At 38.0% G+C, this 26,138-nt stretch overlaps 1 protein-coding gene across 1 annotated transcript in view; it reads left to right on the top strand.

Annotated features, from left to right (window-relative positions):
- TENM1 (teneurin transmembrane protein 1) overlaps positions 1-26,138 on the top strand; it is a 353,539-nt gene that overhangs the window by 179,444 nt on the left and 147,957 nt on the right. Inside the window, exons 4-5 of the mRNA XM_075513171.1 lie at positions 4,102-4,342; positions 17,777-18,015. Of these exons, the coding sequence (XP_075369286.1) occupies positions 4,102-4,342; positions 17,777-18,015 (480 nt within the window). The remainder of the gene's footprint in view (positions 1-4,101; positions 4,343-17,776; positions 18,016-26,138) is intronic.

Genomic DNA, 26,138 nt, shown 5'->3' with positions numbered 1-26,138 from the left:
GATCCAAGAAGTATAGTAAAGTATACTTCAAAACTGTTAGGAAAATACTTCAGCAAAGGCCTGGCTTATTTTCGAAACTAATTTTTAATCAGGTGCTAACTAGTTGATAAAGCTGCTTATTTCATTTTTGTCGGTCTATAAAGCAATTTAGCTACATGTTTGTGCTTACAAAGGCATTTTAGCCTGACTCTTGAGGAAAATGAGTTTATGTTAATGCCGCTCTTGTCCATTGGTCTGTGCCTCCAATAACTTTTGAGCAGAAAGGCAGCACTCAACCAACATGGCAGAGTAAGGGAAGCATCAAAGTTATTAACTTTCCACTTTCTGAAAAGCAGAGGCCTGCTAAAAAAGCAAGATCTGGATTATTGTATCTCCTGAAGGAAAAAGTAGTAGTAGAACCCAGGAGCTGAAGAGGAGCTGTTGAGGTCTGTGCTCCATAATTTGGTAGGATACCAAGCTCCATTATACAACCGCCACGGTGCAGTGTGTGTTCAATATTGATCAAGGGCCGTCCAAAAGAATGAGTCGGAACCGCAGAAGAAGAAACGTTCAGGACAGAAGCAGAACTCCTCCCTTCAAACTTCAAAGAAAGGCGAGCAAGTAGAAATCCTTCAAACCAGCAGAATTACAAGGAGAGTTTTTCTTGTTTATAGCTAGCATCAATACAGCGGTTTCTCTTTTGGAGTGAGTGCATGGAGTTCAGGAAGTGTCTCAAAATAAAAAAGCTAAACAAATCAACATCATTATTGAAGAATGAAAGCAAAAACCCTAAAAATAAAAAAAAGGCGGGGGGGGGAAGACATTTAAGTGGAGTTTGTGGAGTGGATGGGGGAGTGTGCGAGTTAGAGTAAAACAAAGCAGATCCAATATACAGCAAAGCAGCAGAATGTTATATAGATCTTTTCAGGAAACATCACGGTTCTAGATGTGCTATGCTGAAAAGAAAGAACTATTTACAAATAATGAATTCTCAGAGGAAAGAATTTAGACATTTTCTAAACAGCCGCTTCTGTCTGTAAAAAAAAAAAAAAGGGCTAAATGCAAGTGCAGATGAGAAGGCCAAGAGGGAGGGCCAAGAGCATCTCTTCTGGCTTGGACGCTCCTCACATGAAAATCTGAATTGAAGCAAATGATTGTAAATGTAAAGTTTGAGCTGAAATCATGTTTTATAGTTACATTTTTAGATGAATGGAAACTTCTACCATGTCAATGAACACATTGAAAACAAATAACACTGTATTTGCATATCATACTTAGACTTCTTGATGTAAAAAAAAAATTACAAGTCTGATCATTAGCAACCATTAAAAATAAAAACAGGAGTTGTTATGGATAGCATTATGCTGAACAATAGCAACGGGATAAAAATTCATAGCTGAGCTAATTTCTATATCACTCCCATACATTTTGAAAACTTGTTGGCTTTAGACAAATTATCTTGTGCAATACCTTTTTAGGCATTTAAATGATTTTGCATTAAGTTATTTTACAGAGTCTACTGTTTACTCAGAGTCCTGAAGAATCGTAAGCACGCATATTTAGATATAATGCTGCTTTATATCCCAAGCAACATTTTTTGTGGTATAAAAATAAAGTTAATGAGATGTAGACTTAGTTTCAAGCAAAATAAAAATAACCTTGCCAAATTAGAAAGTCTGTAAAAACTAATTGGAAACTCATGCTAATTCTCAGCATAATGAATTTGCATTGCTTCACTGAAGTGAAGGTCTGATGCAGAAGACTTGTCTTTAAATCACCAAAATACTTCAGAATCTGATGCAAGGTTTTCTATGATGCCAGCAGCTGGATGAAGGGGTGACAAGTGTGATAATTAAAAAGGAATCCCCCAGGAAATCTGATGCGTTAATGTATTGTGATAAATTGCACTGGGAGATATAAGGTACCCTGCCAACCAGAAATACTTTATGGTTCACAAAGCAGAACCAGTCTGTTGCATGGAACAAACTAAACTATTTGTCAGATAATTGCGTGCTATTGACAGGATAGGGACAGTACAGATAAAACGGGAAGAAAGGAACTAAAAGATATGTTGCCATATAGATGATACGGGGTTTTTTCCCATATACCTAGAGAAGCAGTCACCTTGGCTGCTCGGTATTTACTGCGTAGCTTTTGACGTACCTTGTAGAGTCTAACTGCATGTCCTGGCAAAGATCAGCAATTTTCTAACAGGACAGTGGCACAACCATTAAAACGAATTGTCATGCAAATTATAGGATGTATAATTTTCTGTAGAGTGCGTGTAAGATTGATACCACTAAGTAAGGGAATGTCATTGGTCAAATACGTGAGAATGCTGGACATCAAATATTATGTCCAAAATTTGGGTAGCTTTCAATTCTAAAATAGCAGGATACAGGATTTACTGAGATTAATTGTTATATGAAAGTGCCTTAGCAGATTATTTCAGAGCCTCTGGACTGTTGACTCCAGTGATTTAATTTACTGAGGTCTCCAATTTTCTAATATGCTTAGAAATGCTTTTCTGGTATATGCAAACTAATATTACAGGGTAAACCTTAATGCAACTGTAAGAATGCTGCCTTGATAAAAGATCAATGAAATTAAAAGGATTAAGCCTGGGCCAAATCTGTGACAGCTTTGCTTACCACAGCATAGAAGAGCTTATGTGGAGCACTCAACAACCTTGTTTCTCCAGTTGGGGTAAATTGTGACTGTCACGGAGAAAAAAGTGCTTTTCTTCCACCAGCCATTCCAAGAAGGGAAGGGGCACGCTTTCATCTTTCACCTTGAAGACACATCATGTCATAATTTAAAGAAAGCATGTGTTGGAAATGGATGGCAACAACAGTTCCTTGCAGGGAATTTTTGCAGGTTCATCAGAGCTCCGCTCCAGCTGGTTTTGTGCAAATTTAACTGGACGTCTGCTAAGGTAAAAGGAGAGCGGGGGTGAGTATAGAAATGGGACAAAGCCACGTTAGACACTGAAGTAAATTAGCTGGAAGAGTTCCAGATTAACAGCTTCACAGTTTACCCAGTCTGGCAGCAATTTTTATCAGCATCTTCTTCGCAAAGTATTTGTTACTGTTCTTTTAAAAAGCAATTTCTTGCCTCAATTCTCCATAGCTGTGTTTCTTGCTGTACTAAGAGGCTTTGGAAACTCTTGTGGGAAGTAGAGAAAACAAGGTTTTATTGTCCCTTCAAAGTACTGTTAGACCAGCTTTGTATCTTCGTTATCTTTTGCAGGAGGATTCAAGCTCAGTGGCACGGGCTGAGCCCCCTTAAAGCCGGGTAGCAGGGTCAGCGCAGGGCAGGACCCGTGCAGTTACAGCGTCCTTCTCGGGTGCTCGAGGGCAGCGCCGAGGGTCCCATAGGGCAGCGGCAGCACAGGTAGCAGGGCCTTGGGTACCCGCCGCGCGCGTCTTTCGCTCCGTCTCCCTCGCAGCCTGCTCCGGTGGCTGTGAGCTCCCTGCCAGCTCATCTGCCTTTAGCTGCCACAAAACCTTTTCTCTGGGTATCTGGATCATTAGTGCTTCAGATGGGCTTTAAGAGGGCCTTTTCCCAGGTCTCGTTAACAAATGCAGGAACAGACGCGTAGCAGTGTGTTAACCTTGTTTTATCAAAGATGTTTGTTAGGTGGTAGGAATTATTTGATTATTTTCTCACTTGATTTGAAGTGCAAGACTAATTCTTGTACTGTGTCTATTTCTTCCACAGACATTCTTAAATGGGATTTATACCTCATGAAATCAGTTGGTATCTATGCTGCAATTCAATGTCAACTTGATTTATTTGTTCTTTACCCGCCTCCCCAAAAAATCCTATGACAAATTAAGTGAATGTTATATCTTCTTTTTTTTCCTTTTTTTTTTTTTGTTGAACTGCTGAACTACAGTGCTGGAGGGTGTGTGTCTGTGTCTGATATTCTCCATTTCAGTAGAGTATTATATCTTAAATTATTTCATATGTTGCAACAACATTTTACAGGCAACTGGGTTAACAACGTGATAAAGCACAATGCTTTAATCCCAGTAAGTATTCTATCACGCTCATGCTCTCTCGATCTTTTTAAAATAATAACGCTCTGTGGGTTTCTTTGCCTTTTCTTTGTCGTTTCAGATATGCCAGGTAGCCCACACAACCAGTTCACCTTCAGACCCCTCCCGCCGCCACCTCCACCTCCGCACGCCTGCACCTGTGCCAGAAAACCACCTCCGACAGCGGATTCTCTCCAGAGAAGGTCAATGACCACCCGCAGCCAGCCCAGTCCTGCTGCCCCGACTCCCCCCACCAGTACGCAAGATTCGGTGCATCTCCATAACAGCTGGGTCTTGAACAGCAACATACCGCTGGAAACCAGGTACGGACCAACCTGTTGTACACAACATATCTCAAATGTTAAAGAAAGAAAGAAAAAAAAAAAAGATGGGGAGGATGCCTGACGTTGACACGAGATGGTGATGGGAAATTACAAGTTTGTCGTTCAGGACGTGCCAATGCATTTTGAGTTGAGGCCGTGTCATGTAGCCATGTGAGGCCTTATTTCCTTGATTCATCTAGATCGTTAACGCTCATAAAAGCATGTGTTTTGCAGAGTTTTGGAAGACATTGATTTCCTTAAGGTGTGTAGATTACGTAGGTATTTGAGTTGTGTGCAGTCAGGGTTTGCGCTTGTGTACTTGTCTCAGCCTCCCGCATTCTCCCAGGGCCGTTTTGTAATCGGGAGATAGACGTTTTGTTTAGTCAGTGTACTCCGGCACTTCTGGAGTCAGTCAGTGTTCAGGCTGTAGCTTTCCTGTGGATAAGAAAAAATAGGAAATAATACTAAAATAATATTTTCTTCAATGCATATTTAAACACTTTATTGCATAATATACACAAAGACTATATAATTTGATAATCATTTGGTAATAGAGAAATGATACAGGCTCAAGACAGGTATTGAGCATGGAGAGCCTCACCTCTGGGAGCTGGGGAAGGGAGGCTTCAGCTTCAGGGTCATTCACAATTTGCACAAATAATCTACTCTGAAAAATAATTGAAAGCAAATACATTCTGTATTCAGCAAACCTGTGTTTCAGTACCCAAAGTTCTGCCACAGAGGTAAATACACCGTTTCCTCTGACTTTTTGGCTGCAATAAGCTTTTTTTGTTCCTGATAACTATTAGCTAATTTGATGGCTTTCAACTACAACTGTGTTTGCTGACTTGATGCTTAAAACAAGCCCTTGATTTCCTATAACCTTCTTCCTCTTCATTGCGAACAGAGCACCAAGAATTTTTAACTAGGATTTCCTTTGGGTTTTGGCATTTTAAAACACGTAAAGTGCATGACTGTCTGTGAAAGCTGTGTTTGGCGAAACAGATGAATGTCTGACATCCAACTAATCTGATTCAGAGAATATAAGGTATTATGCATAGAAAGGTTTTCTTTTTAATACACATATGTCCAAGGGCCAGTTATCACAACTAATCACTGAAACCTAAGTTTTGTTCTCTTATAAGAAGGTTGTTTTTATTTTATTACAAAACTTAATTTTAGTATACATCTTTAAACACTTAACTGTGGCTAATCAGAAGTGTCAAATTAAGTTTTTCTCCTCTGAAAGGCTATTAAGTTGGGATTGAAGAATAAGCTGATTCATTCTGAAATAAAACTTTCCTTATTCCTCTTAAGGACAAATCACAAAAAGAATCAAGGAGGCTGGAAACTTTTCTCCAAAACGGAACGTAAACAAAATTTTAGTTCAGCTAGTCCTTCTAGAGCTAGAAGCTTCTGTATACATAATCTTTATAAAGATCCATCTCTGTCATTTCTGGTGTAACAGGCTTATATATTCTATACTTTCTGCCACATATAAGGCTGATCCCTGGGCATTCTGTACCCATTAAGTACCTTTTGGTTCTCTTCATTTCACAGTTAGGTAGATCTTGTTTAGCCTTTCTGCATCCCTACTCACAATATTCTTGTCAGACTTCACTGGGGAAAATACTTTGCAATGTTAAGTCTCTTTTGAGTTCCGTTTAATTTTTCTGGTTTCTTATTATTTTTGCAAATTTGAAACTTCTCATGAAGGATAAATACATAGATATGCAGTTATAGCTATAATTATATAATTGGATACTGATGAAAGGGCTGTGCAGTGGATTAGGAATTCAGACTGGAAAACATACTGTGGGCTACACGTTAGCAATTCACAAAGTCCGGGAATTTTCCACATTCCTACCCTTCAGTGGTTGTTTCAGCTGATTTCCTGCACCCTCTGGTACCTAGCTGCAGCCTCTCATGAAGCTGGCTGAAAGGCAATATAATCTGAAAGCAGAATCTGTGAGACTGTTTGCCAAGATGTATCTGCAGTTTACGTGCAGACAAGTGATGTAGCAGGGGAACATTGTAATAAAAAACATTGGTGATCACCGCTTCCCAGAAGTCTATAGTACACAACACAGCCTTAGAGAAAAAGAAGGGCTTGCAGTCTATTTTTTTCTTCCTTTAACAGGGAATGATTCAGCTCGAATTGAACAAATACTTCGGCCTAATAGCTGGATTCTCTTGCTTTCCTTTTCCATTAATGTTTAGCTGCCCATTAAAAATAATCCTACAAAATAAAAGGAATCATGTCAATGGCAGCTGTGTTTCTGTGCTAAATCTTTAATAATACCAAATCTACCTAATATGTACATACCTAATACGTCTAGGCAGATTTTTTTTTATTTTTTTTTTTTATTTGGAACATTTGCAATCAAAAAGAATACAGTAACGTATTCCTTACTGTAATAACTGGGCAAAAATCTGAATGCACATGTTCAGCTTTTCTTCCAACTGTATCTCCTGTTAATCCATAAACAGCACATGTGTTTGCATGGTTTATCTACAGCCACATGATATTAGAGAATTTTCAGACAGGAAAAGATTTCCTAGAACTAATTGTGCGACTAAATCCTGTTCATTCTGGACACTCAGAAATTAAGCCAGTTTATGAGTCTGCTCATAATGATAATGTGTCATATTTATGTAAAAGAAAATTCTGTAGTTCAGAAAATGTTTGCAATACTCTGATTAAACATGTATTCTTATGTAATTAGAATTTGAAACCCTAGATTAGACCGCAAAGGGCTGCAGTAAAGACGTATAGCGAGGTACATGTTCCGAAAGGTTTGTTGTAGAGTAAAACTTTGTTATATTTTTATAGAAAAGGGCAAATCAGAAATGCTGTTTTGTGCTTCATCTAGAGGTGTTATATGCATGGACTGATCTGCAAAACAGTTTTGTCAGGACCCAGCTTACTAGCCCAGCTTTTTAATGAGGAGACTGACTTGGAAAGGCAAAATTACTTGTTCAAGTTCACACAAGCTTTTGGCAAAGCCAAAAATAGAGTCTAGGTGTATGTCATTGCCAAGGCCAGTTCTCTAACTCTGGCGGTTATTCTGATCATAAGCAACCCAAATGAAAATAAGAACTAGGAACACCTTTAAAACTTCAGAGGACATGTCATAGAGTAGCTGTTGATGAAGAAATTGGAGAAGAGCCGTACCTGTAGGAGGTGTAACAGCTCAAACTGCCGGGTGCCTGTGCTGCAGCCTTCAGCGCTGTAACGTGCCTGTAAATGCAAATGCAGGCTCTATCTGTATGCGGGCACGCACGGTTTTGAAAAAAACATATTCATTATTAAAATGACTTATGAACATGCAGTAATTTCATTGTCACACAGAAAAATAATTTGTAAGTATTGCCAGAAAAGGACTGCAAGGATCTCTCTCACTAGGTAAAAACACAGGAAACATTGATTCTCTTTTTTAGGATAATGTTATTGGGCTCTTACATAAATTGATTTTTTCTTCTCCCCCAGAATAAAGTACTTGCAACCTATTGCCTATTCCCTTCCTTTCCACTAAAATAATTGTTTTTTCAGGTTTCATAGATACTTTGCTCTAATGTTTCAAATCTTATGATTTACAGTGTAATACATTGTCATTATCTCTGACAGCCCCATCTGAACATAGCTTACTACTTTTTATGGAGTATGTATTAAACCCTGACAATTCAAAGGAGTGTTTTTCATTTTCTCCATGCCCTGTTAGGTGACTCAGGATTTGTTTCCATATCTTGCTTTTTTGGTGGGTTCTTTTTTCTGGTTTCCGCTATTTATTTTCCCACTTCAGTCAAATTCCCCAATAAGAAGAAAAAACTAGATGTTAAATAGGGGTTTTTACCTGACATTATTTCTGATCCTCCCTATAGTCTGTTAGAGTTTCCTCATGAATAAACCATTGGACACGCTTATTTTGAGTAAAGTTTTGCATTTAGATTACCCAAGCATTAGAATTTTCAAGTTTTCTGTCTAAATATCAAAACTTACCTAATTTGATTTTGTTTCAAAGTGTTTATTTTTAGTCCTCTTTTGTGCTTCAGTATTTTACATATCTGCTTGTTCCTTCCTTTTTTAAATCAAATTTCTTTCTAGTTCCTCTAACCCATTTAGCAGTGTTGGCAGTAAGGTTAATGCTGTGCTGAATGGACTGAAATCTCCCTCCACTGCGCTGGCAATGAGCCAAGTACTGGGGAAAAAGACAGCTTAATTTAAGCAATCTTATCACCATGGTAATAGCTCTTCTAAGGGGACAGTGAGGTACCAGACCATGAACCTGAGATTCAATTATCATTAATTTATATAAAACTTTGAAGTACTAGAATAATAAGAGAAGTATTTGGGGTTCAAGGCAGTTATGATTTTGAGTTACTATTCAGCAATATTTCAGAGCCCTAAAGTTTGATTATGGCTCTAAACACTTAAAAACTTTGAGAGTTTTGGAGTTCAAGAAGTTATTCGGCTCATCACATAGGTGGAGTCATTCCTTTCTGTGTTATATAGTTATTTAAGGTGCATGTTTAAGACTATCTGGATTTCTGTTTTCCTAAAAGTATCATCTGGTTTATAATTCTGTTTAGTAGAGGGGAGATCTTGACAACTGTCACTTATCAGGAGATTTATTCTGTACTATGGTTTTCCCTTGTTCTTTTTTAATCAAGCTCATAATTATTTGTGCTCTTCAGAAGTACACTGATAGCCTTTCAAATCACAGAAACCTGTACATGCTGACGTTGTGTTTAAGCTGGAGTAGTGCTAACAGCGGAAATAATTAAAGAAAACTGCATATTATAAATACACACTCACATGGTTCAGCGTGAGCTCTTGGAAGGTTTATTCTTTCTCCTTGGTCTCTTCCTTTGAGCACCTTGTGAATCTTGCCCCCAGTGCAGAGCTACAGAAAGCACTTTTGCGCCTTCCTTTTTCCCAGTTCAAGGTTTCCATGGCAAACAGAAGGGCTTTTACAGCTCCCAAGGCACACAGGTGTTGATGATCATAAACCACCAAGCCGGGAGACAATTACTATTTGAGCAATGCAATTCATTAGGAACTTGTTTGCAAATGGAGCCTGCTCCTGAGTTAAATGACCAGACTTGTGTTTAGTCCAAGAATAAGTGCAGGGGAGGGCTTCGTTTATGATCTTTCCTTCAAATCATGTTGGTCAGTATTTGCTATTATGACATTTCACTTGTATTTTGTCATTTTCTGCCTAATTAAACAATAAATCTAACCTATAGAGAGGCTGACCGTATTAAAAACAGACACATGGCAAGGGTTTTAAATTCAGTCCAAGTCCCATGTGTTTTCACTGCACAGCAGAAAAGATCTAAAAATATTTAAGACTTCTGAATTGTAAAAGATAAATTGAAAACTGTAAATATGACCATGAACTTAAAATAAAAGCTGTAAATATGACCCTAAATTTAATAATGCGAGAATTAAAGCATCTTTTATGGAAATAAAAATATAAACATTTGTCAGCTACGATGAAGTACAATTTTCATGTCAGCAGCAATGGCACTTGAGGGTCCTTCTTTTGATTAATTCGAGATCCAGTCACTAAGGGCAAGAAGGCGATTTAAATTGTTCATATACTCTACTGTTTTTTTTCTTTGGGAGAAGCTCTGGTGTAGGCTTCCCTGGAACAGTGGGATAGTATCGGTATGTGTAAGGTTTTTTTATGCAGGCTTAATATAGTAACTGGAACAATCATGCTGCAGATACTCTTCGCTCATTATTTTGAATAATGGAACAGTATATAAAGTTATAACTACAAGTAAAGATATGTTGTTATTTTATGGCCAATAAGCAAGCAGCCTGTTAGCTTTCTATGAAACACAGTGTTTTCATTTACAAAACCAGAAACAGACGGAATATAAATTTTGAAAGAGCGAGATAACTACAGGTTAATACAAAGGGTCTAGGCTGATTTGGAAAACGGAGACTGTGAGAAAGGGTCAGAGATATGCAAAAGATTCTATCTTTTCATTTCAAAGAAAACCACATACGTACCTGTGATGTTATTGCCCAGAAATGTGTATCTATCCCCTGGATAGCTAATTCTAGGAAATCTGTTTTGGACGACTGGATAGTAGTCACACAGTTAAGGTGATACACCTCTTGTCAAGTAAAATTTGTGTTATTTGTCCCAGTAGCTATGCAGCTTGGCTCTAGACCATAGGCATGTGAGTGTAGGTATTTGGAAGTAGGCTCAAATGCTAGTAATAAAAGTCAGAATATGCATGAATACCCACAGGAGGAAAGTCATGGCGAAGAGAACTGTGGGCCAACTACTTCTACTTCAGTTATCTCGTTCCTTTCTTTGTTTTAAGTCATGCTTCTAACCACAGAATATAAGCAACAAAATCACAATATTGGTATTTTTATCCATCTTGATTCATGGTTTCAAAGTACTCTGCAAATATGACATACTGTTCTTTATGTAACTTTTGTAAATATTATTGTAAGTACTATTATTCTCATTTTCCACATCAAAAATTTAAAATTTTTTGAAAAAAATTAGAGCAAACCACGAGCTTATTCCTTCCTTACCCCACAAATCTCCATGTGCATTGATCAGTTTTACTCGGCTGTTGTTTGAGTTGTAGTGCTAAAGGAAAGTTCTAAGCCACAAAAAAGCACTTTTGAAAACTACTGGATTAATGTAGCAATGTCACCATGTATCATAATAATAAAGCCCGTACTGATCTATACAAGAGTCATTTATGTCCCCAGTGTGGTAGTTTTTGTTTTATTTCCCCCCCCCCCCCCCCCCCCCCCCCCTAAATAGCCAATGAAACCAGAAGACAGTTGTATTTTGGACGACCGTTCCATTTTAGAAGCTGTTCTTCATTGATTTTGCACTGTCCTATATTTATATAATTATTGTCCCAGATTTCTGCCAGGGACTTGAAAGTTTAGTCACCTGGTTAACAGGCTTAGCTTGCCTACACCAACAACAGACCAGTGAGTCAGCATCATGTCACTTGTTCTGTACTGAAGGGAAAAGGAAAGGATACAGCTTCTTTTCACCTCCTTTCACATCCAGGGTCACAGGGCTAAGTTTTCAAACGCTATGTAAAGGAAACATGAGTGAATGAAGGGAAGCAGTTCTATGTGAATGATTCAAAAGGCAAGTCCAGCTCAAAGAGGAAGTTTTAACAAAGAAGTTCTATTCCCAAAGACAAATCTCTAGGGGGTTTCAAATGTATTTCAACTATACATGTAAAAATAGAATGATAAAATAAATTAAATAAATAGTTTTCATGGCCATTTCCCTCTTCTGTCACCCATGAGCATTCTTGTTCCTACAGTTCTTGTACACATAAAAGGTAAGACAAGGCAGATAAAATTATAGGTCAGATTCTGTCTATAATTATAACTCATGTCTTATATTCACATACAGTTTTCCTGGGTTGGTTTTCAAGATGAGGGTATAGTGCATATGTCTTTGTTGTCAAGTAGGTGTCTTGGTTTTATACTATATACTTACCTTAGAATAGCTGTCTTGTTTTTATACTATAGAGTTTGCTGAATACCACGTGTGAGATTTATAAACAGAGGTCCATCTTCTGATTATTATCTAAGTTTAGAAGTTTCCTTTTTTTTCCCCTCCCACTTTGGGTACAGAATAGGATGGATGGAAAATCAGGCAAGAGCAAATTTCTGCTTCTTCCCACTGTCACAGGAAATATTAAGTGACCTAAGAGGGTCAGGTAACAATGGGCTCGTGGTTGATGTTTGCCAAAGTAGATGGGCAACTGTATCAGTTCCAAATCCCTTTTGCCTACTGTCTTTATGTATTTTCTGGTTATGCCAAAAATCAGAATCCTTCTTATCTTTCAGCTACCGTGCCTCTTAAAAATTCCCTTTGCGCTTCTGTTGACTTCGAAAAGAATTGCTTCAATTGCCTACTTAAACATTGGTATCGATATACAGTTATATATATTATATGCAGTTATAGACTTTAGTTGAAAAGAAATTGAAAAATTTAAATTATCAAACTGAAGACTTCTTAGTTTTCCTATCACATAGCTATGCAGTAATTTGTAACACTTCAGGTAACTATTTCTTGAATGTGAAACACAAGAACAAATGTCTGCCTACTTGGTTTATCCAGGAAAAATGCAGACTAATTTTTTGGCCAAGATGTTGCAAGATTTGTGTTTCTACTAACTCACCTGGTGATTCACTTTCAAACCTGCTTTTGTTCTTAATTTTTTTCCTCTTACAAACCAGTAGTTTTTAATGGAAATGGAAGGAAAACATGTTGTAGGTACAAATGAAGGTGGACTTCTAGGCCTACAGACGCTAGGCAGAGGGTAAATGCACAGAACTTGCAGAAGTGATATCAAGCCCTTGACAAAGTTGAGGGACATTATTACAGTACTGGGATATAAAAATATTTTCTCAGAATTTAATTAAGGAATTCTGTGTGGGGTTAATCTGGTCTCTGTAACAGTATTATGCTACCGCCACATGAATTCAGTTGGGATGTTGCTTCATGTGTAGCTTTTATAAGACTTAAATTACCATTCCAGATAAGAAGCCAAAAGTACATAACACAACGTCCTGATAGAGAAGGGTGAACTTCGAAAGAAATTTTCTCTTTAGAAAGAAATGAACTCCTGTTCTCTAACCTTCTCCTAGCTGAGAATTCATCATTTTTGTATGAACTGCACTCTTGGAGTTATACACCATTCCTCTTGAAGTTGAACAAGAGCACTTAGATGAGCCACATGAAACTGCTTCTTCACAGAAAGCGAGCTATTCTGTGATCAGCAGGACTAAGAGGTCTAATTCCATGCCTTCCGTCACCTGAACCCCCCAGTGACTCCCTTCCCTCAGTCCTTATCTCTTTACTGGGCACGTCAGCGTAGCAGGTTTAGACCTAGCTATTGATCAGCCAGTATGTATTCTGCTTCGTTAGCCGCGCTGGATGGGTGGCTAGAGGGGCTTAGCGAGGGCAAAGAGCTGAGGTTAGAAACGGGAGCTCGCTGGGGCTTTTGCTGATTTGGGGTTTTTTTGGGGGGCTGGGGGTTTTGGTCCTGGTCTTTTTCTTCCAGTTAACTTCACTTGAGAGGATTCAAAGTTCAAAAGTTTTACATTTGTAGAGATGAACAAATGGATAGATAGGCAAACAGACGTTCTGGTTACCTTAAAGAGGGAGTGTTTTCCAACTGCCTCTTTTATATTTGAAATTATTCCTGAGCCTTTAATGTTTATTTGTGTATTGGAATTATCAGTGTAATAATATTAAGTTACTTTTATTTCACAAGTAAATGCCTTACAGATTATGTCCTGTATTTCTCTTTTTAAGATAATATTATCATCTTCTTCATGGATGTTTTTGACATTTTTGTGAACATTTAGAATTTCCCCACTTGCAACAAGAGGTCTTATCCATCATCCTTATAAATTCTCTGATTTTTCTTGTGTTCCTAGTTTACCAAAAAAAAAAAGCCTCAGCTTTTCTCTTAGATCAAATATTAAAGCACGCACCAGGCTGCAGTCACATCTAAACTTTTGAACTGCAATTTTTATTATTTTGCTGTTTAGAGAGAGTGCCTGATTTTATAGAATTGATAGCAACAGTTTAGCGTGTCCTAATGTCCTTTGGGAAAAGTGGTGTGCTCAGACAGATGAGGACTCGCCTGAGTTTATGAGAACATAGTCACAGTCTAACTTTGGAAATTTGTCTTTGTGCCACCAGTGTTTTTCAAATTCTATAGAAATGCCTTTGGGTACTCAATACACTCTCCCAAAGAATGGAAGGCATAAACAGTTGTGATTTTTAACATTTTCTCAACATTCTTTCAATGGTAGCTCGGTTTCAGTGTACCATTGCCTCAGAATCTCAGTTTTATTACAACAAATTAGAGCTATGTAAATTCTCCTCTGTGTGAATGGAGTCTTCTATCTAAAAGGGTGTGAGCTGGATGCAGCTTCTGTGCACTCTTGTGCTAAGAACGAAATCCCTCGGCACACTAGCATTTTACCATCAGGCTATGAAGCCGCATTTATAAATCCCTGTGCAAGAGAATGAAATTATTCCTGGCTATTGATTTCAAGGCTGTTAGAGCCTTAATAATAACTTTCAGTTCAGCATTTCCTTCCCTTTACCTCCAATATCTTTGAGCTGTGCACCATAAAGGACAATCAATACTGCCAATATCAGACCATTTTGCTGTAATTTAAAAAAAATTAAATGAGAAATTATCAAATAAGTAGGGTTTTGTCATTATGTCTTGAAAATGTAAAGCAAGTAAAGAACTATTGACTGTTTTTATACATATATTATTTGTGTGTATATGTGTATGTATATACGTATACATACTTTATATATGTATATGCTTATATATAATAACACATTTCTTATTTTATATGGTGATTCTGCTTCTGCTTCCTTGAAGATCAGTAGGAATTTTGCCATGACTTTCTTTCCTACCAGCAGTCTAAGTGACTATGTATCTTGTTAACTACTGACTGAAAGTAAGGCTTCCCGTACTTGCAAAAGCCTTCAAGTGTGACAACGGAGCACTGAAACCAAAATAACCATCGGTATTGTCATGGCCTGATATGAAGGAAGCAGATTTATATAGTCCTGTAGACAGTTACGTTACTTCATTTGGATTTATTATTTTACTATATTTGAGTTTAGAATTTTTGATGTAAAATTGTTACAGGTAACATTGCCATGTTCAGAGCATTGCCATCTATCTAATGTATATATCTCTAACTGTGAAAATCAGTGGGAAAGAAACTAGAATGTGTTGCCTAATATAACGCCAGGATGCCGTACTCATTAAGAGTCAGTTCTCCTTTTTTTGTCCGAGTGCTGTTGACTTGGGTAATAAGTATGAAGCAGGAATAACTAGTACTCAACATAAGCAACACAAAAATTTCATTCTCATGGTTTGTGAAAAGGCTCTTGATATGTAGACACTGTAATCTGTAATGCAAGCTAACCAGTATTCTCATTTACCTTCTTTTTTATGTAACTGCCTGAATAAAAGGCCCTTTAAAAGATAAAACTGCACTGTAATACCTTTTTATTTTCTATAATCTGGCATTTTGATAACTGTAACCTTTCTTTTAAAATCTTATAATGGAAATACATAATATCATACTCATTACACCATTTTAGCAATTACCTTTTCAGGAACATGTATTTACATTATTCTTAAAGTCAAATGTCACAGTATAATCACGTTTCATACTCTTGAGTGTTTGATCCTGTGTACATCCCGCTGTGAATCCATCAAAGAAATTCTACCAGCATGGATTGATTGATCCATATATGTGTTCAAAAACTTGTCTTGTGCCTTGCTGAAGGTGTAAAGGTACACGTGTCATTGGGAAGATTCTGCATGGGAGCATGCCAGCATTGGCCAGTTAACTTCAGCTGTGAAGTGTGTCTGTGGCTTTTGGCTTGCAGGCGTCGTAGTGCCCCGTGATTCTAAATGCAAGATCCTCCTTCAATTTTGGCAGAAACAACTGAGGGCAACTTGCACTCCCAGCACAAGTGGCACGGTAGTGCTTGCCTGGGGCCGCAGAGCACTTGCACAGCTCTCAGTTCATGGAAGAACAGAGAAATGGGTTGTATAGGAACCAACGGCAGCAACAGTCACAGGTGCTCGTACTCAGCTGGGAGCTCATACGAACGGGGCACAGTTCAAAGCACCTGAACTGCAAGTCGTTGCTTCACATCAGTGTCTGGCTCCCAAAGCAAAGAGCTGGCAAGCTCGGGAGAGTTGAGTGCTGTTCTCTAGGCAATGCCTTCCTGAGTCGGGGTGCTCAACAGCAAGGCTACAGAGATTCAGGCTAAAATACTCTAGTGGCCAAGGCAGTCCTTGTTCTTGCAAGCGGTGTCGTATCAGTGCCCCTTCGCTTGCTTTCTCAGCTCAGACCTCATGGCTTGAGCCGGAGGAACACCAAGATGCTCTAAACTTCTTTGGGTGCTTGCTATGGCATGAGATTTAAATGTGCGCCTGTCAGAAAAGAGTGCAGAGAAGAAGCTTGCTCACTTACCTAAAACAAAGGAAAGAAGGTCCAAAGTTGGTGTTTCCAAAAGAATATGTGGTTGGTACAGTCAGCCTTGAATGTGTCCTTTTTGCCACAGTTTCTGAGCACATAGAACAGTAAGTTATTGTTTAAAATTAAATAACCTTTCCCAAATCCTCTCGGAGAGCACTTGCCAGTCCTGAAAAGCATCCGTCTTCCTATAGACAACCACTCCATATTTCTGCACCAGAGCCCGTTCTGCAAGGCACATTTCTGTACCTTATTTTTTGTGCTAATGTAGGTCTTTGCTATTTTTTCTCGAAGGCAATCAGTCTTCCAAAATATGCTGAAATAGGTCCCCAAATGAATTCTTTCTTAGTATGTTTGAGAATCACCACAGTAGGCAAAAGCATTTGAAGAAAAACTGCTCTCAAAATAGCTCAATTAAGACTGCTAAAGAAATTGTACTCACCTATACAGTAACTACAGTCCTTCAAAGTGGATTATCCTTGTAGATTTTCCAAGTAGTCACCTTTCGCTCCTTTTTTCTTTTTTTCTTTTTTCTTTTTTCTTTTTTCTTTTTTCTTTTTTCTTTTTTCTTTTTTCTTTTTTCTTTTTTCTTTTTTCTTTTTTCTTTTTTCTTTTTTCTTTTTTCTTTTTTCTTTTTTCTTTTTTCTTTTTTCTTTTTTCTTTTTTTGTTTTTTGTTTTTTCCCTTTTCCCTTTTTCTTTTTTCCCTTTTTCTTTTTTCCCTTTTTCTTTTTTCCCTTTTTCTTTTTTCCCTTTTTCTTTTTTCCCTTTTCCCCTTTCTCCTTTTCCCCTTTCTCCTTTTCCCCTTTCTCCTTTTCCCCTTTCTCCTTTTCCCCTTTCTCCTTTTCCCCTTTTTTTTTCCTTTTATTTTTCCTTTTATTGCCTTTTTTTTTTGCTTTTGTGTTATTTCCTATATTCTGGAGAGAATCTATAGTAAAAATAAATATTCCGAGTGGTAGTGGCTTCTGCACTTTTTTTGTACTCTTGGTGAGATAAACCCAGTTGTGTGTCTGTGGGCCGAGGGGGTACCGCCGGCAGCAATTCCCATGTCTCGGGTACGCCTGTGTAAGGCGGCACACAGGGGCTGCTCGTCGTGGAGGACCCCCAGGTACTGTACGGAGCAATAACCTTTCCTCAGCATTACTCTGAAGCACTGGGAGGATAGTTTAGAGTTCATTTACGTTGTATTGTTTCACTAAAAAACTGCTGGAAATCTCGCAGGGTGGTTGAAAACACTTCCGGTGGTACAGAGGGTATTCAAATACACGTTTTCCTGTCTTTGATACTTTCTGTGGATATATGCAGTATTTATCAGACAGTGCTTCTATAGTTCCTTTCACTCTTAAGTCACAAAGTGGTTTTTACAACGTGGTTCTTTGTCTTCTTTTCGTAGGCATTTCCTATTTAAACACGGATCTGGGTCTTCAGCTATCTTCAGCGCAGCCAGTCAGAACTATCCTTTAACATCCAATACTGTTTACTCTCCACCTCCTAGGCCTCTTCCTAGAAGTACCTTTTCCAGACCTGCCTTCACTTTTAACAAACCTTACAGGTGTTGCAACTGGAAGTGCACTGCTTTGAGTGCTACTGCTATTACGGTTACCCTGGCGTTGTTGCTAGCCTATGTTATCGGTAAGCCTCTCGTTCTTTTCTCTGCTGAATTGTTCTTTACCTTTTCTGTTCTGTTGTCTTGCTTGCTTTTACACTAATACAAATCATGTTTTACTAATAATGTTTGCCATTGGGTGCTTTGTAAATTCTGGCGAACAAATGCTAGGTTGGCCAGAGGTTGAATACAACATGGAATTCTCATTAACTTTCTACTCTGTTAACCTTGATACTGCCTAATAGAGAAGGAAATATTATTCAAGATGACATGTTTATACTAGCAGAGGACTCCTACTGATTTTAATTGCTGTGATATTTTTCTTAAATTAAACATTTGATTTTCATATTAAGCCTTACAACATTGTTGCTCTTAAAGAATTATTCGGAAAAGACTGATAACGCTTAAGTGTATTTTGCCTTGCTACCTCTATTTCATTTCTTCAGTCTGATCACAATTTAAATCTTTCATTTTTTCCTCTTAATTCTTATATCGTTGCCTAGAATGACAGGTAGCTCTAAAAATATGTAGTATTTTACACCATGTTTTCTAAGATATATTTTGCTGTCCCTTTATTGAATTTATGTTTCAGAAAAATGTTACATAGATTGAAGTGCAGTTACTTAATTTCAAACTCATCTTTGTAGGTACCTAACTTTGCAATTTTATTATCACAATAGATTGGCAGGATTTATCAGAGTAGCTAGGAACGCCTTCCTTTTTTTTGGAAGGTAGATATATTGGAAGTGGTCTTGGAGTCAATGTGATTACAATCGTACTTGGGAGAGCAAGTCTTTGTGACTTACTATACGATATTTTGGCTGAACATTAATCATCACATTGATTTTTCAATTTGAATTGAAAATGTTACAAAACATTCATTATGTAGAGTCTTAGAATGCGACCGTGGTTTCTGTAAACATAGGGAAATCGAATTAATTTTTGCTTGTGTGATGCACTTTCTCACGCACACTCTTGGTTTGTTGATTGAATTGCCGGTTCAGAGGTGGGCAAGAGCTGGAGTATCCCCAACGTCTTATAGCTTGAATGGGAATAACTCCGGGTTTGCCTGAAAGAGTGGTTTGTACTTGGTAAAACTTGTACAGAGATACAAGTACAGATACCTCCAAACTGATAAGTGGCCACTGATTTTCTATATTCTCTGAATAGATGTCTTTATAGTGAAAATTTTGCAATTTCAGTCATTTTTGTTTTCCACTCTTTTTTTTGTCCCATAGTGACAAAGTTCTGGTTACTGTCAGTGAGATACTCATCAGGAGGGATTTTTTCTAACATCCTCATCTAATGCAGATGGGAAAGCAGATTTGATCATTTCTGGTGTATGATTATTCGAAAGCACCTGAGGATCTAGTAAGCTACATTAATTGCAGATTTACATAACAGCTGGTGAGCATATGCCCTCAGTTAGGACTGGCTGTATAATTTTTGCAGCCTCATCTGTTTGCTACATATATATCCCACCCACACCATTTTGATTTTATCTGGATGAAGCACTGTCTGTTTCATCCCTGCTTAGATTTCAGTCTGCCACTGAAATGTTTTTAGCTTTCTAGAGATATACTGCTGCACGTCATCAGCCTGAGAAGGCTGTAAGCGCTCCATGTCACTGTGAATTAAAAAGCTCTATATGAATTTCCTGTAGACATGCCTGTGTTAATATCTTAACCTAGTAACATAAAGGTGGAACACGTTTTCTTTAGCTGGGCAGAACTAGGCAAAATGAAGATATCTTTGTGTTTTATAAATTATTATTATTGCTAGTTATGTTTTCTATAGCAAAATATAAATCTCTGAACCAGGAGTCCTAATTCAGAAAATTTTGCAAGATGCCGTTACTTACTCTTGTTTGCCCCAGAAATTTTTCAGTTGCATAAGCTTTCCTGCAGATTCAGGTAGTATCAGTTCGCTTATTCCAAATTAATATTCATGCTGCCCATTTCTGGTTGGTTAAATATTTAAATAAGTTCATGATCTGTTCTTATGAGTCAGGTACCTTAGTTCTTTCCCTTTTGCTAGGTATGAATACTAGCATATAAACTATTTTCAAAGTTCACTTGCTCTGTAGGGTTTTGTATTTGCATACCTTTTCATGTCAAAAATTTAAATGTGTATGTTTTAAATAAGAGCAGTTGAATATACAGAATCAGACTGTATGTAACACTCTGAAGTTCAGATTCGTTCCCCCAAGTATTTTCTCTTTGCTCACCACGATTCAGGTCCCTCAGTCCTCACTCCAGGCAGGTTTCCTTCAAGTCGGAGGGAGTTATGTCTGAGCAATGACTACAGACTTGGCTCAAATTGCAAGACAAAACTCATTTTAATTTCAGGATCAAACTTAACCTGGGATCAGCTCAGTGGTTGTTACTGGAAGAATAAGGGAGACTATGTAAAGGCACAATTATTTTCACCATTGTATTTTATGGCATAGTTCCCATTAACTTATAATGAGCTGTGATTTCAGGCCAAATGAATGTAGATCAAAATTTAACATTAAGCTCTTTCTTTGCCTTATCTAATAACTTAAATGTGCTTTCTCAAATATCTTGTACTGCCGTTAGATGCATGAGCTACATGTTACTGTTAAAAATAGGCCCAAATCTCAGCCTCAAGTCAGAACATTCTCAAAGTCTTGGAAACCCAAAGCTTATTCCAGATCAAAAATTTGCAAATGGCTCTTATATTTGTAACGAACTAAGACCCATGACAGAGTGCTCTAAGCTGTGATTTCTTTTCAATCAAAAGATAAAGTAGCAAAATGGTTTTGTTCTTTAATTTTTCAGTCTTTCCCTATTATCAGTGAGACTCAATAGATAAACTTGTACTTGAGAACACATACTTCTTCTGTATTTTCTCTCCTTTGAACTACTAGTCAGTTTAAAAAAATTTCTCTTCATGTTTCCATTTTTGGCCTATAATCACCATGTTTATTATTTGGTCCTTTCTGAAATAAATTTGACTATTATATGGACAGTAAGGAAATTACAGAACCCTTTAAATGGTTGTGTAACAGCTGATTTATTGAAAATCTTTAGTCATAATATTTAGTTTATCAAGTAAGACACGTATTTTCACTTCAACAGGAGTAATTTCTGTGAATAGGTTCTAAAGTCATAGTAATTACTCCAGAAAAACCTCATTTCATAAAGTGGATGTTTGGTCTCCACGCTAAATCTGTTGAATGGAATTGTATTGAATTATTTTCTATCAAATGAAGGCATATATTTTTTTTTTTCCTGTACTTTCAAATATGTCGAGAACTGTAATGCGTTCATGGCAATCTGGGGCACAATTGCTTGAGTTTGCCCACAAAGAGGGCGGTAAGGCAGGTGAGCAGCTGGGACGCCCGCCGGGGAGGTGATGTTGGTGCGTGCCATCGGGGCGTCGGGGGCTGCAGCGGCTCCGCCAGCGGTGCCTGAGCGCCTGGCCGGGGCTGTGGGAGGTGGGCAGAGCGTCCGGTTAAGGCAGAGTGAAATTGCCAGTGGAGTGAAAGGCCGACTAGGGAAAACAAGTTATCTGCTCCTCAGACAGCAACGGGAAATGGGCAAAATCTGCCTGCTAGCAGTCTCTGCGTCTGGAGGGCATACGAGCTGTGTGTGTTTTAAAGATTTATGCAAATGAGTGCTCAAATTTAAAAAAAAAAAAAAAATCTCGATGGAAAATTTTTGAAATCCAGTTACCTTAAAGTTTTTCAATTTTTGATTGTAAAACAGAAACAGATAAATCCCTGGGTATGTGTTGGTGTATATTTCTCTGGCATGAGGTGTTTGAAAGGACTGAGCTGGATCCGTGTCACCAGTCTAGGCTCAGATATTCCCAGAGATGGCACCTTGCAAAAGGACAGTGTGGAAAAGAAAACTGAAATTTCTCTAATACTTTTTCAATAGTTTATTTTATCTGGTAAGATGAGGACTAGCAGACACTGTGTACGTACTGATGCCCAAAGGCTATAACATAAATTCCAAATTAACACATGAAAGACAAGAACATATCTGTTTGATTCAGTGCAGTCAATAGTTGTGTCTCTCTGTTCATCTGTTGGTCTGTGTTGCTATAAAGAGTATAAAATAGGCTACCATTGTGGAATGGTATAGTAAATATTCTTTTTTTAATCTCATTGTAATAAAAAGCTAAGAAGCCATCAGCAATTGAAGAAGAAATTTGACCAAAAATTTAAGAGTAAACAAGGTAAATACAAGAGATAGAATAAGAAATACAATATTTTTTTCCGTAATTTTTCAGCACCATGCCATTTTCTTTAAATACAGTACCATGTTTGATGTGGCTGCTCATCTAGGCAGTTATTTTTAGCCCATTAGTGAGTAGGATTTTTCTTCCATGATACCTTACCATTTTATCAGCAGCTGATTTGGACTTGCAAATCACTGGTGCTATTGATCAAAGATGCTGAACTCCTACGGTTCCTATTGATTTCCGCAGGAGATGCAAATGTTCAGTGCCTCTGAAAATTGCATCCCGTGTTCTTAGATTTAACCATCCCTGACTACAAAATGACTATTTTATATACAAATGAATTCTCAAGTATGAATATGAAGTTGTCCCTGTCCTTCATGATATTATCACTATTTATGAGCATGCACTGGAGATGGGTGTTGGGTCTTACGTTATATTCATATGGAGCGTGAGGAAATGAAAACCTCTCTGCTGTCTGCCATTGTGACCTGTCATTTCTCACACTGCGTACAAGGCAGAGGAGTGATGGTTTCAACATTGGGAAAGGCCAGGCCAAATTTTAAGGATGTCTGTATCTCAGTGCATAGATTTATAATATTGGTTGCATAGCTTTTTACAATATAAAGCAGTAGGAAAAATAGAAATCCTTAACTCTGAGAACTAGAAATTATGCAGAGAAGGCTCAAGGGGAAAATATGCTGATTTGACACTGAAGAATATCATGGGCTAGTAAACTTTGCTAAATGTTTCAGGTACATGTAAAAGCTGTGATGCAGATCTGCAACTCTGAAATGTTGTTGAACTCCTTAGTGGGATGAGCTCTCGTTAACACAGGTACACCAGGGTTTCACAGCTGGACATCATGGTGTCTGTTCTCGCTGAGCCTGGGTCTTGCTGATGAACTTGATATTGTCACGAATCTTTAAGTACACTAAGGAGAAAGCCTTAGTGTACAACATTTACACTATGACAGCATTGTACTGTTGTTTAAGATTAGGTTTTGTTTGTTCCTAAGTCTAACATATGACTTAGTAATGAAAAATGAAACCAGGCTAGTCATTATACATCCCAGTAGGAGGATTGCAGGAGAGGAGGCGATATTTCTATTCTCAGGTATAAAAATATGTTAAGTATAAAGAGAAGACTGCTTGAGAAAGAGGAGAACGCTTGAGAGTTAAGATGCCTATAATAAATATATGGAAAAATCCTTATTTCATGAAAGGCCATATATGGTCCAAAATAACTTATCATTTCAATATGGATTTAAAAAAAAAAAGATTCTTAAGACTGAATCAAATATTAACAGTCTCAAATTTTCAAATTTGGTTAGAGCAGAATGACATAACATTTTATTTACAAAATGAGCTTACAAAAGAAGAACACCCCTTCTGTAGGTCAGGATCAGAACTTCGATTCTGACTCTTATTTGTGTTCAGGTGTTTTCACATTGCTTCACCTTTACAGCGCCCGACTGGAACTGAGGCACTGATGCACCCGTGGCTTCATGCCACAGTGAAATCCAGTTTTATAAGCAGAACCTCTTAGCAGTTATAGAAAATAAATATTTTTCTGGCACTCGGTCAGAGCAGGTGCAGAAAGAATAGTCAGCTGCTGATATACGTTCTACTAGAGCTCTTCTAAAGTTTAGGCTTCAGGGAGGTGGTCTACTGAGATTTTGTAAAATAACTGGGAACAGCAGAGAAAGCTAAACAAAAGCCTTTAGTGGAGGTCAGCAATTTGGAGAGGCTTCCCATTTGTAGGATTTTTGTCCTCTGCAGTTCGTCTTGCAGGTTGATAAGTACTTACTGCACAGGACTTTTTTGACATCTCCTCACTACTGAGAGTCTCTTTTGCACTTCAGCCAAGCCTCTTATTCATATTCTGCCAAATGTGTAGCACAGGAGTTGACAAGCTGTGCTTACACAGAAGGTAGATAAGAATAAATTAAATTAGATCATTGGCTTCATAGCAGATGGCGGGTTAATCCAGTTTACAAAGCGAGTTCTGAAAAAAATGCTTATATATTTCTGAATATTTACTCGAGTATGCCGCAGAATTGAGGGGACTGAGATAGTTTATATGGAAGTGTCAGTTTGTTTTAGTTAAATGTTGAACAAAATAAGCAACCTGGCCATTTACTTCAGAGGTAAAGACCCAAGCTTTGGTTCCGAACAGGGCCCAACTGGTTTCACTTACAGTAGTAATGTGAAGCAACCAAAAACCTGCTTCTGGATAGAGAAAATCCCTTAGGCAGCATGAAGTCACCCTAGCTTTTCATGTCATTGTTCCATGAAGGAAATTTATGGGAAGGGTAGAAGATATAGGCTTTTAATTTATCTTCTTCTGCAAGAGAACTGTTTTATATCTAATAATTATTTTTTTACCTAAGAAGCATAATCAGTTAGCCAAGAAAAGCTCTGAACTACGAGTAGAATCTTCTGTATTCAAGAGAGAGGTCATTTAAAGTTACCCTGAGCAGCTCCGCTGTGCAGCCTGGCAAGGGCAGGGTGACTGAGGAAGAAGCTTAGTTTCACCACAATCCTGTGACATCCTCCAGTCTCTTTAGCTCCATTGACTACAGACTCCTCCAAATTTAGCATCTGCAATAGCATCCATAATGCATGTTGTAAAAAAAAAAAAAAAAAAAAAGTGTATGTCCACTTTTGTGTTCCAATTTTATCTGAAACTTTGAATTAAACAGGGCTATGTAATAAAATATAAATGAAATACAGGTATGGTGGCATCCATTGTATAAGCTCTATCTCCAAACATTATGTAAAGAAGGTCAAATTTTCCCTTCAGATATCTTTGCCTGCCTCCAGATCATGTCAGTGAAAGCAATGTACAACTCTGCTCATGGCAGAATGCAACTCATAAATAACACAGAGCAAAGTAATAATGGAGTGATAGAGGAGGGAATATACTGGAGGTTCAAGCAAGCCAAGAAAGAATAGCTTTTCAGATGAGCTTTGCAGTAGGATGGAAGAACCAAGGACACAGAGAAATCAAGTTGGAAGTTCAAGAATGCCAGGTAAAGAAGCACGGTTGCTACTAGCAGGGAGAATATTGGCACTCAGTTTTTAACGAGAGGTGCAGTTAGGCCCAGACGAGGGGATGTTATGGGCTGATGCTCCTGGTGTCTCACCACAGCCCCTCCTAACTTCAAGTGTGAATTTTGCAATCGTGAAGCATACTGATGCTGCTAACAAGCTGTTTAATCTCCACTTGCCTGGTAGTCCTTGGTTTTTGCTTGAAACTGTAGCAGTTCACCAGTGACCTTACGCACTCTACCAGTAGCTGAGGCATTTTAGGTGCTGCAAAATACAGGGTATCTGATTGCAGAATTTTTCTGGAATGCCAGGTAGGCAGAGCCAAAGTAGCTTTTGCTTTTTCTGTAATACCAGTGTAGTCATCAAATCTCAAAGGCTGTTTTTTGTGTTCTGTGGGAACTTGAGTTACATCCAATAATGCATCTTTAGTCATAATGGTGGGGTTTGGTAATGCTAGTCAGCAGCCAGCCCTCAAAAGTACTGCAGTCGAGGTCTTTTTGTGTAAACATCAGTCTGGAAGGCTGAACTTTGAGGAAAGGGCAGAGACCTTCATCAGTAAGTGAGTCACCCTCCTTTTTACCCAGCCCAGTCCTAAGTTGGACAGAGTGATGGTGTCATCTTCTACTTGGTCTGTGGAGTAGGGTCTTATACCTGGGCACTACACATGGGAAATGCAGCTGAGAATCTTACAAATGGATTTATGCTGTGGGAAATGACATTGTGACCCACTGTTGAATTCCACAGCATCTTCTGTGCCCCTTTGTGTAAAAGGGGAAAAGCAAAAGCCAGAAATCCACTAGAAAAATCAAAGAGAGAATGACTCAGAAGATAAGTTCTTTTGAGCTTTTTAATGAAATTCAGTATGTGCCTACTTATTTCTAAAGATA

Source organism: Mycteria americana, chromosome 10 (genome assembly GCF_035582795.1).
Source record: "Mycteria americana isolate JAX WOST 10 ecotype Jacksonville Zoo and Gardens chromosome 10, USCA_MyAme_1.0, whole genome shotgun sequence".
NCBI classification, from domain to species: domain Eukaryota; kingdom Metazoa; phylum Chordata; class Aves; order Ciconiiformes; family Ciconiidae; genus Mycteria; species Mycteria americana.
The sequence above is the reverse complement of the archived record's forward strand: the minus strand, read 5'-3'. Positions and strand labels throughout refer to the sequence as shown.